This window comes from Eurytemora carolleeae, unplaced genomic scaffold, assembly GCF_000591075.1.
Source record: "Eurytemora carolleeae unplaced genomic scaffold, Eaff_2.0 scaffold1550, whole genome shotgun sequence".
NCBI lineage: Eukaryota > Metazoa > Arthropoda > Copepoda > Calanoida > Temoridae > Eurytemora > Eurytemora carolleeae.
In genome coordinates, this window is record NW_019397437.1 from 53,644 (window position 1) to 67,897 (window position 14,254).

The 14,254-nt window shown below is 32.1% G+C and overlaps 1 protein-coding gene across 1 annotated transcript; it reads right to left on the reverse strand.

Moving 5' to 3' along the window:
• Positions 1–2,742: 2,742 nt before the first annotated feature.
• On the reverse strand, positions 2,743–14,248 carry LOC111714292 (uncharacterized). The gene is made up of 7 exons (XM_023489364.1): positions 14,238–14,248; positions 13,497–13,545; positions 12,322–12,367; positions 10,858–10,951; positions 10,286–10,341; positions 7,335–7,446; positions 2,743–5,011 (listed from the first exon to the last, which is right to left on the reverse strand). The coding sequence occupies exons 2-7, from the start codon at positions 13,533–13,535 to the stop codon at positions 4,912–4,914; spliced, it is 447 nt and encodes a 148-aa protein (XP_023345132.1). The 5' UTR covers positions 13,536–13,545; positions 14,238–14,248; the 3' UTR covers positions 2,743–4,911.
• Positions 14,249–14,254: the final 6 nt, after the last annotated feature.

Below are 14,254 nucleotides of genomic sequence, written 5' to 3' on the forward strand. Positions count from 1 at the left end.
AGAATTTATAATGTCTAATTCCTTATATTTAGGATTCTCTGTAGAAGAATTAATTTAACCTTGTAATCGTCATATTTTATTAGTTTCAAGTCGTCTTTACAGTCTCATCCTTTGTGAGTAACCCTGTATGCTATATGGTTTGTTGATATATTTTTACGTTTGTCGTAGCAAGCAATAGTTAAACCGTTTGGACCCAGTTTTGTTGTTGTTGTAGTTACTGTGAGTGCTAATAGGCAATATCTTGGGTTGGCTTTTTGACCTTAAAAACATTTATCAATCACATGAGAAGTTATGCAAAGTTTAAAATGATTTTTAAACATTTGCCAAAGTGAGAAGATATATGCAAAAAACGTACCAAAACGCTTATTTTTAGACTGTAAGGATGAAACTCTATATATTCAAACAACATATGGTTGGCGATCAATACAATGAAGCGCCTTAACTAATAACGCTTTAATCCCTAACGAGCATTTTTCAAATTACAAGTTTACATGTAAACAAAGACAAGCTGATAATTGACAACTTCTTTTTGTTTTTCTGTTTATTTATCTCCTCTCCATGCTGTTTGAAAGATTGGAAAATTTCAAAATTTAATGGAAAGTCGTCTTCATTGTTTTGATTTATCCGACGACGACTGTATTTTTAATTAAAGATTTTTGTCAACGTCGCATACCATTCAATTTAAATTTGAAGACGAAATATAAAAAGAAGAAACCATGCGCCTAATGCATATTTAGATAATACTGAATACGACATTTACGTGTTTAAAATTCTGAATGATATTTTTAATACAAGAACATGGAAGTTGGATAAATTTTTGAAAAAAAATATCTGCATTGATGCATAGATCGAAGAGCTTAGATCAAAGTTTAAATCCCTTTTAACCCTGAGAAAATTAGACAAATTTAAACTTTTCCCCCCCCCCCCCCCTTCTCCACTTCTGAACTTTGGTGCACTAATGCCCTAGTTCTTATCCCATGATTAGTTTGGAAATTCTTGAATATTTTATTAAGATGTATTACAGTAATATTCATAAAACTCTTCTTTTTGCGAATAGAAGCTAAGTGGAAGGATGGTTGGATGAAAAGCTTACAGTAATATAAAGGAATTGAAATTTCCTCCTAAAAACATAAGTAAAAAACAAAACGAGCATAGTTAAGGTTAAGGCAAGTAGGCCTGAGGTAAAATAAAAGGTCAAGGTGGTGTATTTTTTAAGCTAACCCATCATGGCATAAAATCTTATCATATCAGCTTATCATACACCTTCCAGAACTCCAACTACTCTCAACTATTCAGTTTTACTTCAGATGGATATAAATGTACATGTCTAAGGTAACATTAAAAAGTATAAGCGAGTGTGTGAGGAAATTCAAAGGTTAAAACGTTTCAACACATGAACGTGGATCCAGTATTGACAATAATTGCAACTTTTCATAGCAATCTGGATCTATGTGTACTGGAAACTATGTATTTTGGAAGGTGTACTGTATAAGAACAGTTAAGTTTATGTTTATCATTATTATCAGCAATCATTTTAAGCAGGGTGTCCCATAGAAGTTGAAAGCAGAAAAACGTCTTGAAGGATGTCTCAGATCTTTGAAATTATTTACGGCATTTGATCGTCAACCTAATCTTTTATGTACGATTCTGGAAACATTAATTCTTAAATTCGCCTAGTCCTGGCATTTCCAAAATGTGGTCTGTCTTTTTTGTGGTGTCAATTTATTACCAGAGCATAGAGATCTTAAACGGACAAAAAAAGCAGACCACACTTTGAAAAAGCCAAGACTAAGGTTATTTTGTTATTATTAACTTAGTATTGTACTTCAAAAATTAGATTAACGCATTAAATGAAAAAGTTATTACAAAGACGACCTTCAAGTCGCCTTGTTACTGTCATGTTTCGTGGGACACCCTGTACAAGCTTACAATCACTGTAAAAGATAATGGTCCTAACAGCAATGCAATAACTGCAGAAATTCTGCTTTTATTGTTTGGAAATTGGAAGTAGATTTTAGGACATGGGGCTGTTAAATATTTTGGGAAAATACAGTAAGAGCCAGAAAAATGTGCAATGAAAGACAATTTTGAACGTAAGTCCTAATTTTGAATTTTATTAAGAACATGAAACAGCAGTTGTACATTTTTAGGACAAGGAATGTTCAATATTTTTGGGAAATACAATGAGAGCCAGAAAACTGTGCAATGAAAGACGATTTTTAAACGTAAATCTTAATTTTGAATTTTATTATAAACATGAAAAAGCAAATGTACATTTCACTTAATCAGTGATGTTAAACTTCAAGGGTAAAACTGTTTCTGTTGTAACAACATCAAATAAACTTAAACTTAGCTTTAATGTCGTCTTCCTATTCCTCAGTTATCATGTTTTCACTGTACACTACACTTTAAAAATGTTGTAACACCATAACAAATTTAAGTTTTGAAAGTTAATTTGAAAACCAAAGGAATTGAGTCTTTGCCACAAACTCTGATTTTCTAATCCCTATATCTTTGCTACCTAATGTCGTAAATCTTAGATATTTCAAAGTATGCATTGGGCTTGTTCAAACAATCTAAGTTTGAAATATCAAAGGAATACACCATCAGAAATTTGAAAATAAGAGTTTGTGAAAAAGACTCAATTCCTTAATTTGAATGAAAAGAAGAAAAGAATGAAATATAATAGATTATTAAAATATGAGAAAGGATAAGCTAATAATCTAAAAAATAGGTCTCTAAAGAACAGCAACAACTTTTATTAAACAATATTAATTTTTATAATTTTACTTTTAATCACAGCAGTGAATTCTTTCAGCGATATCTACGATTACAAACACTACATGGCACATTAAATATCAAACTTTGGAATTGAGTTTTGCCACAAACTCTAATTTTTTATCCCGATATCTACGCAACTCAATGTCTTAGACCTCGGATATTTGAATCTATAATTCTGAAGCAGTTCAAGATTCAAATATCGAAGGTTTAAACATAAGATTGGAAAGATATAAAGATTAGGAAATTTCCGTTAGTGGCAAAACCTCAGCTTCTTTGTGTTAAATCACAAAAGAAAGCCATGATTTTTTTTCTGATTTTATTTTAGCATTAAGGGTTAAATTTTTGTGTGTTTCTTCAGCACCGGATTTTGAATGATAAAGCACCGGGTTAAAATAATTTGGAATGACCTTGACATAGTTTTATTCATAAATAAATAGAAATAAAAATCCAAGGGACTGTAAACATCATTTCAAGTGAAGTTTTCCCATAGATTAGTAACAATACAGATAAACACTGTATGTCGTCTTTTCAAGATTTAGGGGTTTTTCTTTCACAATACATTGAGGCATAGACGCCTAAGGAAGTTACGCGCATGTCGCGTAGAATTACAAGATAGAGAGAGAGTCTGTTCTACGCAGCATAAACGCAACTCCTTTGGGCCTCTGCTTCAGGTTTATTGTGAACGAAAAATCCCTAAATCTTGAAAAGACTGCTAGTGTTCTATCTGTATTGATATTAATCTATGAGTTTTCAGCTCGGAAAATAAAGATATATGCGTCATGTTTGATCAGACTAAGGTTTAAATTGTATCGTTGTGAATTAGACATGCAACTCTATAAAATATCTTCTACATTCCCTTTATTTTCTTTTCTTTTCTTATTGGAGTATTCTAAGGTAACAACTAACAACTTGTTAATACATTATTCTATTTTAAAAAGTTTTAATTTGCCAAAAAATGAAATTTACTTTATCAGAAAAATATTACATAAAAATCGAAACTATTTTTTGAAGATTAAAAATAATGTTTCAAAATAAGCATGTTTCATAAGATCAAGACTTAGAAAAAAAATCATATCACCGGGTAAATTTTTTTGTAGTTCACCTTTAATTAAGCTTTCGGTGTGTACTGTAGTAAGTTGCATTACTTTGACCAACGAAGAAACAAGAGGAGGGGGGGTAGGGAGTATTTATGTTGAGTTTGCTAAGGAAGTATTCTCTACAAGATTAGGGGGAGTAGGGAGTATTTATGTTTTGTTTGCTAAGGGAGTATTCTCTACAAGATGAGGGGGAGTAGGGAGTATTTATGTTTTGTTTGCTAAGGGAGTATTCTCTACAAGATGAGGGGGAGTAGGGAGTATTTATGTTTTGTTTGCTAAGGGAGTATTCTCTACAAGATGAGGGGGATTAGGGAGTATTTATGTTGAGTTTGCTGAGGGAGTATTCTCTACAAGATGAGGGGGAGTAGGGAGTGTTTATGTTGAGTTTGCTAAGAAAGTATTCTCTACAAGATGAGGGGGAGTAGGGAGTATTTATGTTTTGTTTGCTAAGGGAGTATTCTCTACAAGATGAGGGGGAGTAGGGAGTATTTATGTTTTGTTTGCTAAGGGAGTATTCTCTACAAGATGAGGGGGGGGAAGGGAGTATTCATGTTTTGTTTGCTATGGAAGGGAGTATTTATGTATAGTTTGCTAAGGAAGTATTCTCTACAAGATGAGGGGGAGTAGGGAGTACTTATGTTTAGTTTGCTAAGGGAGTATTCTCTACAAGAGGAAGGGGAGTAGGGAGTATTTATGTTTAGTTTGCTAAGGGAGTATTCTCTACAAGAAGAGGGAGAGTAGTGAGAATTTATGTTGAGTTTGCTATGGGAGTATTCTCTACAAGATGAGGGGGAGTAGGGAGTATTTATGTTGAGTTTGCTAAGGGAGTATTCTCTACAAGATGAGGGGGATTAGGGAGTATTTATGTTGAGTTTGCTGAGGGAGTATTCTCTACAAGATGAGGGGGAGTAGGGAGTGTTTATGTTGAGTTTGCTAAGAAAGTATTCTCTACAAGATGAGGGGGAGTAGGGAGTATTTATGTTTTGTTTGCTAAGGGAGTATTCTCTACAAGATGAGGGGGAGTAGGGAGTATTTATGTTGAGTTTGCTAAGGGAGTATTCTCTACAAGATCATGATTCTTGATAAAAACTTCATAATTCTCCATTTGTCCCTGTAATCCTCGATCAGGGTTTCTAAAATAAAAATTAATTAAAAGATAATATTTGCAAATACTCTCCTCTCGTCTGATATCACTTAAGAGCACATTTAAAGGGACTGAGGCCGAACTTAAAGAATTTGAGCCTCGGCTTAAATTTAAGTCGCGGCTTAAATATGGTTGGTTCCACTTAATATTGTATTCAATGTTTCAAGATTTAAACCAGCGCTTAATTGAAACCGGTTTTTAGCGGATTTAAGACGCGGCTCAAATTCATTAAATTCGGACACAGATTACAAGAGTGGGTTGTCAGACTCACAACAGTACATTTTAACAGCTATCTGAGTACTTTTTTATCGTAAAAATATCAAATTCTCACAATTTCATTCATTGTCTCTGTTGCATACATCCGTAAGCGACTTTTACTGAGCAAACAGAATAATAATAAAAAACATTTTTCACTTAAAAAAATAAAGGATGGTTAATTTAAACCGGATTTACGATAACTTGATTGTTACTTGAAATTACGCCTACAGTTCCTTTAAACATATTTGTACTCTCCTTCTTGATAAAAAATGTATTTTTTCTAAAATCTTATATATCGATACTTTTAACAGGGGAGGAAAGTTCCAAAGAAGTAAAAAATGTTATTTGTAGCTCACGCCGTGCTTAATAATATGTTGGAAATAGTTTCATTTATTGATATCAACACTTGGCATAGGAAGAGTTAATAAAACGTAGATCATGATATGCGTTCCAAACCTGACACTCAGTGTCAGGCTTGGAACGTAAGTACGGTTTGGAACTTTCTTCCTCTGAAATATTGTTCTAATATTGTTTTTACTGAGGTCTAAATAGACTGGCTATGTAAGGTAGTTGAACTGAGTATGCAGTGTTGTGGACAAATTCTTTAGGATTCATTTGAGACATATAAAACTTTTCAAAGATTTGTAAATCCTGAGTTTGAGCGCAAATTTGATCTTCAAAACTCCTACTTTGAAGGTGGATACGTTTTCAGAATTGTTTTTTAATTATTAAATATCGACGACAAAAAATGAAAACAAAATTCTGTAATAAACTAAATAGTTGTTTAGGAACAGGTTGAGAAAATAAAAATGAATCTTATCATCGAAAATGAGTAATCTTGTTTATTTTATTAGTTTTATTAGTTTCTATTTTCTAAATATTCTATTTTCTTTTTATTCACAAAGATTTATTTGCAGATTTTTTGGAATTATTATTGAAAAGACGACATTTGAAGATTTTCTAGAAATCTGCGAATAAATTCATAGAAAATAAGAAATTCAATAAAATGATGAAAACTAAATAATTGATTCTAGCATTGATTTATTGACATCTAATTAGTTTACTGTTAAATTTTTAGTTGATTTTTCGTCGTCGTTATTTAATAATTTAAAAAACCGATTCTGAAAACCCAAATTTATGATTTAAACTCAGTAATTATACATCGTAGAAAAGTTTCATATGTCTCAAATGAATCCTAAAGTATTTTTCCACAACACTGCATACTCAGCATAACTTTCGTATTGTTAATTCGTAAAGTTTGGGGTCATTAATTTGGAAGTCTTTTGATTTTGTTTTCTGTTTATAGATTATGTATACTATGTCTTCGAATTTAAAGTTATCGTGGATATATTAACATTATCTTATTTTTCTTAAATGTCTGACCTATTTAAAATATCGTAGGCAGTCCCTTCAGATATTTCAGACATTTATGCATAAGGAAAATGTTTAATATTTTTACTTTGAAACCTAAGATCCACTTTATCTGAGCTAATCCATACTTTATTCATAAATATGCATACAAACATATTTTATACTATTTCAGCGTAGATTTAATATTTACTTTGCATCTTAGCATTTAATATTATTATATTTATCATTCATTTTTTATAAAGACTCTCCAGGCACTATATCAAACTAAAGAGGTTGTTCAGCTATTTAAAAAATGGGAATTTTAGGTCTCTGGACTCATTTGAAACTGGATTGTCAAAATTAAGATCATTCGGCCAAAAAACATTTTTTCATTTGTTACATACATAGAAAAAGTTTGTTGACATCATGTTAATGTTATAATATGCTTATATTGTCCAAATTTTAAGCACAAATCTTCAAAATGTAAAAAAAGGAAAGCAGAATAGTTAAGATAATGATTTAAGGAGCAAAAGGAATTGAGTTTTTGCAACAAACTAAAATTTTCTAATCCCTATATTTTTTAACCTGCTGGTTTAAAGGTTGAAAAGATATAGGGAAAAGAACATTTGAGTTTGTGGCAAGGTAATCTTTTATTGTAACAGATCGGTAATAATTAAACATAATACAGTCTTATATAGTTTTACCTGATTAGAACACAAGGGGCTCCTGAACCCCATTCTGAATCACAGAGATCACAGAGGGGCGTACATCCCTCCCCACCTATCTCAGGACCCTTACAACACGACCATCTCATATCTGAACACACGAACATACAGTGTTGACCAAAAAACAGTCTTTCGTCTTTCTTTTTATTATGATGTTACGGTCACGGATTTTTAACTTGGAACTTATATCATAAAATTTCAGATAGGATATTTTAAAAAAATAGGGTCATTTTCTAGACAGGGGACAATTTTGTAGATAGGGGACAATTTTGTAGATAGGGGACAATTTTGTAGATAGGGGACAATTTTGTAGATAGGGGACAATTTTGAAGATAGGGGACAATTTTGTAGACAGAGGACAATTTTGTAGATTGGGGACAATCATGTAGATAGGGGACAATTTTATAGATAGGGGACAATTTTGCAGATAGGGGACAATCTTCAAGATAGGGGCAATTTTGTAGATAGGGGGCAATTTTGTAGATAGGGGACAATCTTGTAGATAGGGGGCAATTTTGTAGATAGGGGACAACTTTGCAGATAGGGGACAATCTTGTAGATAGGGGACAATCTTGTAGATAGGGGGCAATTTTGTAGATAGGGGACAATCTTGTAGATAGGGGACAATCTTGTAGATAGGGGGCAATTTTGTAGATAGGGGACAATTTTGTAGATAAGGGACAATTTTGTAGATAGGGGGCAATTTTGTAGACAGGGGGCAATCTTGTAGATAGGGAACAATTTTGCAGATATGCGGCAATTTTGTAGATAGGGGACAATCTTGTAGATAGGGGACAATTTTGCAGATAGGGGACAATTTTATAGATAGGGGGCAATTTTGTAGATAGGGGACAATCTTCAAGATAGGGGGCAATTTTGTAGATAGGGGACAATTTTGTAGATAGGGGACAATTTTGTAGATAGGGGACAATTTTGCAGATAGGGGACAATTTTGTAGATAGGGGACAATTTTGCAGATAGGGGGCAATTTTGTAGATAGGGGACAATCTTCAAGATAGGGGGAAATTTTGTAGATAGGGGACAATTTTGTAGATAGGGGACAATCTTGTAGATAGGGGACAATCTTGTAGATAGGGGGCAATTTTGTAGATAGGGGACAACTTTGCAGATAGGGGACAATCTTGTAGATAGGGGGCAATTTTGTAGATAGGGGACAATTTTGTAGATAAGGGACAATTTTGTAGATAGGGGACAATCTTTTAGATAGGGGACAATTTTGTAGATTTGAATATATATATCTATAATAACAATCCCTGTTTGGTATTTAAATAACTCATAAACCCATCGACCAATTTGCTTGAGCAACTCCGAATAGCCACGATAATGTTTTTAGGTTTAAAAATTCTAAATTGAGTTGGTTGACTTTCATCGGGAAAACTGGTTTCCAGGCAAAGCTGTGTTCCCAGTCTAGTTCCATCAATAAAAGATTTTACAGAAAGGTGCTATTTTGTATACAGGGTTACCCATAAATTATGAGACTGCAAAGACGACCAAAAACTCTGAAAATATGACGTGCCCAAGCTCAAATTAAGTCTTCTGCCTAAACTATAGTATTTTATTGGCCTATTTAATGATTTGGCAAAGACAGAAGCAAGTTTTTAGTTGCAGGGAATCATGAATATAAAGATACAGATAGTATTCTCTACAGTCGTCTCTGAAGATGGGACATTTCACCGATAGAAATTTGTTTACGGGAACTATATCAGACCCCAATTAGACTTTGCAATTTTGTCCAGATTTTTTGTGATTACCCTAACCCCGGCCATATTCTAATATTTTTGCTTCATCAACTTACCAGTTGAGCAAATTATATAATGTTAACATAGAAAATCAAAAATTAAAACTTTTTAGACAAGTTTTCAACATTTAAAAACTTTTTGATAGAGTATAGAGAAAAGAGACAACAACAAAAAAATGAAAAGTAATGATCATTTTGGAATTCTCAAATCTGCCAAGTAAAAACCATAATAACTTTTTATCATTCAAAAATGTTGATATAATATATTTTTTTTCCTAATGCAGTTAACTTAACATCAAAGCATACAGATTTTTTTTAAAGGCACTGCTTTTAAATATTGGTTGAAAATGCTTTTTGGTCTTTTAACTCAAAACAGGAAAAAAATATTTTTTTATTCACACATATTTTTAAACCCTTCTCGATATTTCAAGCAATTCTATTTAACATAATCGTCTCAATATGCCAAATATTTCTGACGAAAACTCAAATTTATTTGGCTGTTTGGAATTTTGATACAATATCTAAGGTTTGCACAACAAAATTGTGTTTATTTTCCGGGAAGTTCGATTAAATATCTATTTTGATGCAATCTTAAAATCTAGTTTGTAAACACAGGCAAGATTAAGGCTTGGAACCTGAATACTTTCAAATAATAAACAAAATTACAAATGCGACTTGATCAAGGAAAGTTTTCAGAGTTGTCGAGAAAATAAAGTCCAAGAGAGTGCGCAGAAGAGCTCGAGTATGAAATGAGATATGAATTAAACGAAAAATGTATATTGTATGATAAATTATGATTAAACAATAAAATAAAAATAATTTCTTTATTAGTATTTCAACCTATGAATTCTTCTTATTAATATTTCAAAGTTTTATGGTCATCAGACAAACTCAAAACAGACACCTATGTACTCAAATAGTCAAAATAGAATGCCTAAAAATGAAACATGCAAATTTTTTCAAATTTAAATTGAAAAGGATGTAAAGTTCATGAAGGCTTACTTACTGTAAGGATAACTTTAATTGATCCTCTGAAGTATATCCAAATCATGAGTTCAAGATTAATAATTCTCCATCCAAAAGTTTAGGCCTCAGGGCTTAATTTATAAAAATTGAATTGATGCCACAACCGGCGACAATTTTTATTCTTAAAAAAATTTAAAAATTTTACCGTTTATTCTGACAGGTCCACAGGGGGGAGGAGAGGTAGAGGGAGTATTAAAAAACCTTTATTGTTTTACGTGTACATAATAAAAAAATGATTTTAAGAAAAATTGATAAAAAAAATCGAAAAAGTGAGACATGTGATGTGGATAGACATTTAATAATTATATTTAAATCACGCATGACATCTCAAATGTACCATGTTTGGCAATCAATTTTAAGTGAAAGGAAGTGAGTTTTGCCACAAACTCAAATTTGCTAACCCCTATATCTGTGTAATATGATAGAGTAAACCTTTGATATTTCAAACTTTGACTATTTGATCTAACATAATTCATAGTTTGAAATATCAAAGGTTTGCGACATAGTCTTGCGATTGCGAAGGATATAGGTGTTCAAAAAACAGAGTTGGTGGCAAAAACTCAGTTCCTTTATAAAATTAAAGCCTACACCTTTGAATTATGCCTAAACCTCTCATATGATCATAGAGACTTTTTTAAAGGCAAAGGATGCAATGACGCTGAAATATAATGTCAATATATTTTTATAAATAATTTTATTGAGTTTTATGTAGCATTCCTATGGCCAGCAAGCATGCTTCCAGGAGTTACAAAAACAGGAAGAGCTATTAGTGCTTCAGCAGCTCCAGTAGCAACTGTTACTGCAGTTAAAGCTGAAAATAAACAATATAGAGCTATAAATGCTTCAGCAGCTCCTGTAGCAACTGTTACTACAGTTAAAGCTGAATATAATCAATATAGAGCTATTAATTCTTCAGCAGCTCCTGTAGCAACTGTTACTGCATTTAAAGCTGAAAATAATCAATATAGAGCTATTAGGGCTTCAGCAGCTCCTGCAGCAACTGTTACTGCAGTTAAAGCTGAAACTAAACAATATAGAGCTATTAATGCTTCAGCAGCTCCTGTAGCAACTGTTACTGCATTTAAAGCTGGAAATAATTAATATAGAGCTATTAGTGCTACAGCAGCTCCTGAAGCAACTGTCACTGCAGTTAAAGCTGAAAATAAACAATATAGAGATATTAATGCTTTAGCAGCTCCTGTAGCAACTGTTACTGCAGATAAGCTGAATATAATCAATATAGAGCTATTAATTCTTCAACACCATCTGTTACTGCAGTTAAAGCTGAAAATAAACAATATAGTTTAGCTACGCTCAATATAACAAGACCCAGGTTTAAATAAATACTTTATTAAATAACTATATCTTGATTCATAAATTTAGATTATAGAAAAATATATAGATGGGTGAAGTGGCAGAATTGATGCTCCTCTTGCCGCGTCCTCATATCCGGCTCAGACTCAGATCGTCTTCCGCCACAATAGAGCTATAAATGCTTCAGCAGCTCCTGTAGCAACTGTTACTGCAGTTAAAGCTGAATATAATCAATATAGAGCTATTAATGCTTCAACACCATCTGTTACTGCAGTTAAAGCTGAATATAATCAATATAGAGCTATTAGTGCTTCAACAGCTCCTGTAGCAACTNATCTGTTACTGCAGTTAAAGCTGAATATAATCAATATATAGCTATTAGTGCTTCAGCAGCTCCTGTAGCAACTGTTACTGCAGTTAAAGCTGAAAATAATCAATATAGAGCTATTAGTGCTTCAGCAGCTCCTGTAGAAACTGTTACTGCAGTTAAACCTGAATATAATCAATATAGAGCTATTAATGCTTCAGCAGCTCTTGTAGCAAATGTTACTGCAGTTAAAGCTGAAAATAATTAATATAGAGCTATTAATGCTTCAGCAGCTCTTGTAGAAACTGTTACTGCTGTTAAGGCTAATATAGAAATTAACAATTTATAGAATAAAAAGATTCTGAAGCTCCAGTAGTGACTGATGCTGCAATTAAAATATTATAATCATCTTTGATAGATCTTTAAAAATTAAATATTTATTCCTTTCCGAATAATTTTTATTATTCGATAATGAAAAAATCTTCTTTGATCACAGAATGTCTTTGAGTTGTTTTTTAATTAAACAAACAATAATTAAATTATAAAATTCAAATTACTACCTGATACGCCCACTAAGCCTCCTGCCACTGCCACACCCACTGCAGTCTAAATTTGTCACATTTTTAAAATTAATAATTGTGCAACAAAATGTTTACACTTTAAATAATTTAACTCTGAATTCTACTGGGCTCAGTTTCATGTGCCATAATACTTTTGCCATAATTACATTTGCCATAATACCTTTGCCATAAGTAACACTTGCCATAAGTTACACTTGTCATAAGTTAAACTTGCCATAATTACATTTGCTATAATTACTTTTGTCATAATTTTCTAATTTTTAAAAAGATGTAAATCTGTCTTTTTTGTTGTAAATGCGGGAAATTTTCCCATGAAAATTCCCAACTTTAGTTTTCTCATTGTTTTAAAACAGAACAGTTGACACAAGTTCAGCTCCATATTTTCTCACAATGGAGGACCCTTTGGTTACCTTTGAGACCACAAGTAAGGGTTAACCAATGGTTCGAGACAGCAACAACTACACCTATGTAGCCAATACCTCGTTTACAGAAGTGAAATATTGGAAATGTTTGGTTAAAATGTACTTCGTTAGAATTCGAACCCGAATTCGAACTGTCTCTGAATTGGATTTGTAATTTGTATTTAATTTGTAATTTAAAAAGATATGTATACATGTTTGTTAATTCTAACCAAATTTAATTTTAATTATGGCAAGTGTAATTATGGCAAAAGTATTTATGGCAAAATTATTGTGGCAAATGAAACTGAGCCATTCTGTGTAATAGAATAATCTAAGTTTGAAATATCAAAGGTTTACACCATCAGAATTCACAGATATAGGAATTAGCAAATTTGACTTTATGGCTAAGACTCAATTTCTTTATTTTACCTTAAAGGGACAGTGAATGTAATTTTATGTAACCCTAGATTTACAACGCTATCCATGTTAACCTTTGTTTTTGTCGAATGAGGAAGACATTGTTGTTTCCAATCCCGAAAAGAGATTAATACTGTCAATTTAGTTCTTTGTCTCAAATTTTACATTAATTAACAAATTTTCATAGAAAAACAAGAATATCCCGATGATTTTAGATCAGACAAAGGTTTAAAAAGAAAGGCAATGAATCCAGTAATTAAGTATTTAAATAAAGTAGGCAGTCAATGTTAATGTTTCAATAATAATAGTTTCAATCTGTAAAATGTTTAACCTCACCTTTGAGTATTTTTGTCCAAGTTTGCCGTTATGTCCCATTTTCTTGTTCCTTGAATTAAATATATTATATATATTGTACATTTACAACTCTATTTGATCCTTCCCAACCATTTGCTCTCACTCTAACTACACAACTTAGTCCAAACCTTTAAAGGGCCAGTTCAACAATTCTCTCAATGTTCAGTAAAATTAGGTCTTATCATGTTTAAGTAAAGTTATATGAAGTTGTGTTTTTTTTTTTACAAAACGACATTGATTCTTGAAAAGTAATTGATCGTGTCTTTGCCCCAAACTCGAATTTCTAATCCTAATTTTTATGGCAATCCAATGTGGTATAGACCCTAAATATTTCAAACTAAGAATTATATTGGTAAAATAATTGGCATAATCAAGTTGCAAAGATATTGGGATGAGAAAATTTGAGTTTGTGACAAAGACTTAATTCTTATGTAATTTTTTTTTCATTTTTCCCTTTAATTTATTAATGCACTTGTGTTCTTTACAGTACTTGGAGAAACTAGAAACTAGAAGAACGGAAGATCTCCGCTCACATTATACATTATACACCCTACATGGTACAGGGATATAGAGGGTGTCCCAGGAGACATGTCTGTTTAAAGACCGTCTTTGATCGTTACAGCATTTTTCCTTCATCAACTATGGTTCTTTAAACAATAATCTCCAAAATGTTAAAACTTGTTTCGCTACTTAGCGATTTCCCTAAAGATCTAATATATATACCGTGTGGTATTTCTCAG

What these genes read in the sequence shown, in the direction of transcription:
- LOC111714292 (XM_023489364.1), bottom strand. Translation starts at nt 13,535, where the DNA reads ATGGGACATAACGGCAAACTTGGACAAAAATACTCAAAG. An exon ending in TTGGACAAAAATACTCAAAG is followed by an intron (nt 12,368 to 13,496) that starts GTGAGGTTAAAC and finishes TGACAAATTTAG; the next exon opens with ACTGCAGTGGGTGTGGCAGT. An exon ending in TGGACCTGTCAGAATAAACG is followed by an intron (nt 7,447 to 10,285) that starts GTAAAATTTTTA and finishes TCGTGTGTTCAG; the next exon opens with ATATGAGATGGTCGTGTTGT.